The sequence below is a fragment of the Silurus aristotelis genome (genome assembly GCF_946808225.1).
Source record: "Silurus aristotelis genome assembly, chromosome: 1".
NCBI classification, from domain to species: Eukaryota; Metazoa; Chordata; class Actinopteri; order Siluriformes; family Siluridae; genus Silurus; species Silurus aristotelis.
In genome coordinates this window covers 33,156,835-33,159,334 of record NC_139574.1, presented here as the reverse complement: position 1 = coordinate 33,159,334, position 2,500 = coordinate 33,156,835, and the positions used below count along the sequence as shown (strand labels likewise).

General features: G+C 39.1%; 3 protein-coding genes across 3 annotated transcripts in view; 2 read left to right on the top strand and 1 right to left on the bottom strand.

Annotated features, from left to right (window-relative positions):
* The window catches only part of ddr1 (discoidin domain receptor tyrosine kinase 1), a 124,567-nt gene that overhangs the window by 20,667 nt on the left and 101,400 nt on the right, over positions 1 to 2,500 (top strand). The gene's annotated exons all lie outside the window — the stretch shown is intronic.
* The window catches only part of LOC310724022 (nuclear factor 7, brain-like), a 140,146-nt gene that overhangs the window by 63,941 nt on the left and 73,705 nt on the right, over positions 1 to 2,500 (top strand). The window lies entirely within an intron of this gene.
* Positions 1 to 2,500, bottom strand: part of LOC310723956 (uncharacterized protein) — a 22,843-nt gene that overhangs the window by 11,740 nt on the left and 8,603 nt on the right. The window contains 1 exon segment of the mRNA XM_083537557.1: positions 1,599 to 1,688. Coding sequence (XP_083393683.1) covers positions 1,599 to 1,688 — 90 coding nt within the window.

The following is a 2,500-nucleotide window of genomic DNA, read 5'->3' as shown; positions in this document are numbered from 1 at the left end:
CATTTCTGACTCACACACGGACACTGACCATGTATACACAAATGTGTACAGTCTCTACAATCCACACACACGTTCCTACAAGTACATTCATTCACAACTATTCCACGCACACACGTTCCCATCCATAAAAGCTTTCACATCTATATAGGTTCATGTATAAACACGTATTTTATATACACACACACACACATATACTGATTCCCATCCATACACAAAACCACGTGCATTATATCGAGTAGACTCCTTAGTGTCAAATTTTTCGAGGCCTGGACTCCTCTGAAGATGTGCTGTGGTATCACCTATGGATCAGACCTGTTTGTCTGGCACATCGCTATATGATCTGGTGAATTTGGAGGCCAAGTCAACACCCTGAAATCTTTTTCAGGCTCCTCAAACCATTCCTGAACAATTTTTGTCGGGTGTATTATCCAGCTGAAAGAGACCATAGACATCAGGGAATATTGTTGCCATGAAGGGGTGTAACTTTTGTGTGCAATAATGTATAGGTAGGTGGCACATGCCACAGGAACAACTACATGAATGCCAGGAAATGAAAGAATACTCAGCCGATCATTCACCAGAGCATCACTCTCTTTCTCCTTACCATCTTTTCATAATGCATCATGGTGCCATCTCTTCCTCGGCTTGTAAAAAAAAAAGGTGATTTATCAGGCCAGGTCACGTTCTTCCACTGCTTCATGGGCCAGTTCTCATGCTCATATGTCTATTGTCGGAGTTTTCAAAGGTGTACAGGGTTCAGCATGTATACTGACTGGTCTGTGGATACGCAGCCACATATTACAGTGATGCTCTGCTGTGTTCTGACTCTTTTATCATAGCAAGCATTAGCTTTTTCAGCAGATTGGGTTACAGCAGCTGTTCTTTCTGACCGGACCAGATGGGCAAGCCTTCCCCACAGTGTCACAGAACCTTGAGCAGTCATTTGCTTGTTGCCAGTTCACCAGTTATCTATCCTTGGGTCACTTTTCTAGGTACTTACCACTGCAATCTGTCCTTAGCCAAAGTCAACCTGAACCTTACACCTGCCCATTTTTCCTGCTTCCAACATATTAATTTGAATTAAGAACTGAATGTTTACTTGCTCCCTAATATATCCCACCCCTTGATAGATCCCATCCATTGTAATAAAATAATAGATGTTATTTAAGTTTCCTTTTTCCGGTTGAAATCTTCTGTATACTCTATGTGCATTAATCCCCCTAGTTACGTTCCAAAACCGCCTGCGATAAACGGACACCACCCCGGAAATGCTATTTTATGTATACAGTACTGTACTGTGTTAACATTTTACTTCATTTTATAATTAATAATTATATTTTTATTGATAGATTTCATTATTTTAACATAAAACTCCATAACAATTCCCTATAAGTTTTTTGATCTATGGTGCTATCCGTGAGAGGCCGGGTAAATCAGCTAATCAAACCAGTTATGTGGAAAATGCAATTCCGCTCTAAACAGGGTGGGTTCTGAACCGCGGTAAAGCGGGGGATTAGTGTATTTTCTTTGCTCGTATCTTTGCTCATTTGCTACACAAATCACACATCCACACACACTGACATTTCCAACACACTCACCTGAGCCTGTCACGATGTAGCCCTCCCACTCCGCTATGAAGCAAAGGCTTGTGACAGCGTTAAACGTGTAGATCGATTTCACGCACTGGCCTGGCAAGGAGACAAACACACAGCAGGTTATAAATCATATTTCATTTTATACCAAGCATCAGAGTATACTGATTCATGAGTGGTGCATATATTATTCGCTGTCAACTGTAAATATTGACAAGTGGTCTTCATTTACTATACTGAAATTACTACTACTGCCAGTGGGAAAATAAAGCTGAATCTGTCGATATGTTTAAACAAAAAGCAGCAGAGTTGTAGCTCGTAAGTAAGAAGTGCAAATAAAAACTTAAGAGCTGAAGGTGTTTACTTTTATATGCTGCTAGATATAAAGCTTGATATATATTTACAATGGGATATTTACAAAATCACTCTATTTAAAGTCTTAAATAGATCAGAAAATCAGGTACCATGGGTTGACCAATAAGGATTTGTTTTACAACAGCTTTTCATTTGGTTTTATTTACATTAAAAACTTATCATAAATTTTTTACTTGTAAAAAAAAATCTAATGTATATAACAAATATGTCTATGGAAATACACCATATGGATAAAAGTGTTGGGAACCGTCCACTTCTAGTCAATTGTTAGCACAAATTTGGAGGAACACAATTGTATAGAATGTAGCATGAAATTTTCCATTCACTTGAACTAGAAGACCCAAAACAGGTCTGTGAACGTGAACCACGTCCATGGTTTACATGAGTTGGAATGAAAGATCTTGAGTGTCCTTCTACAGGCCTCAACCCTCAACACCTTTGGAATGAATTGGAACACTGACTGGCTGAATGAGCACAAATCTCCACAACCACAGTAAATGCACAGTAACAGTAACTGGGACTAAATGTGGTAA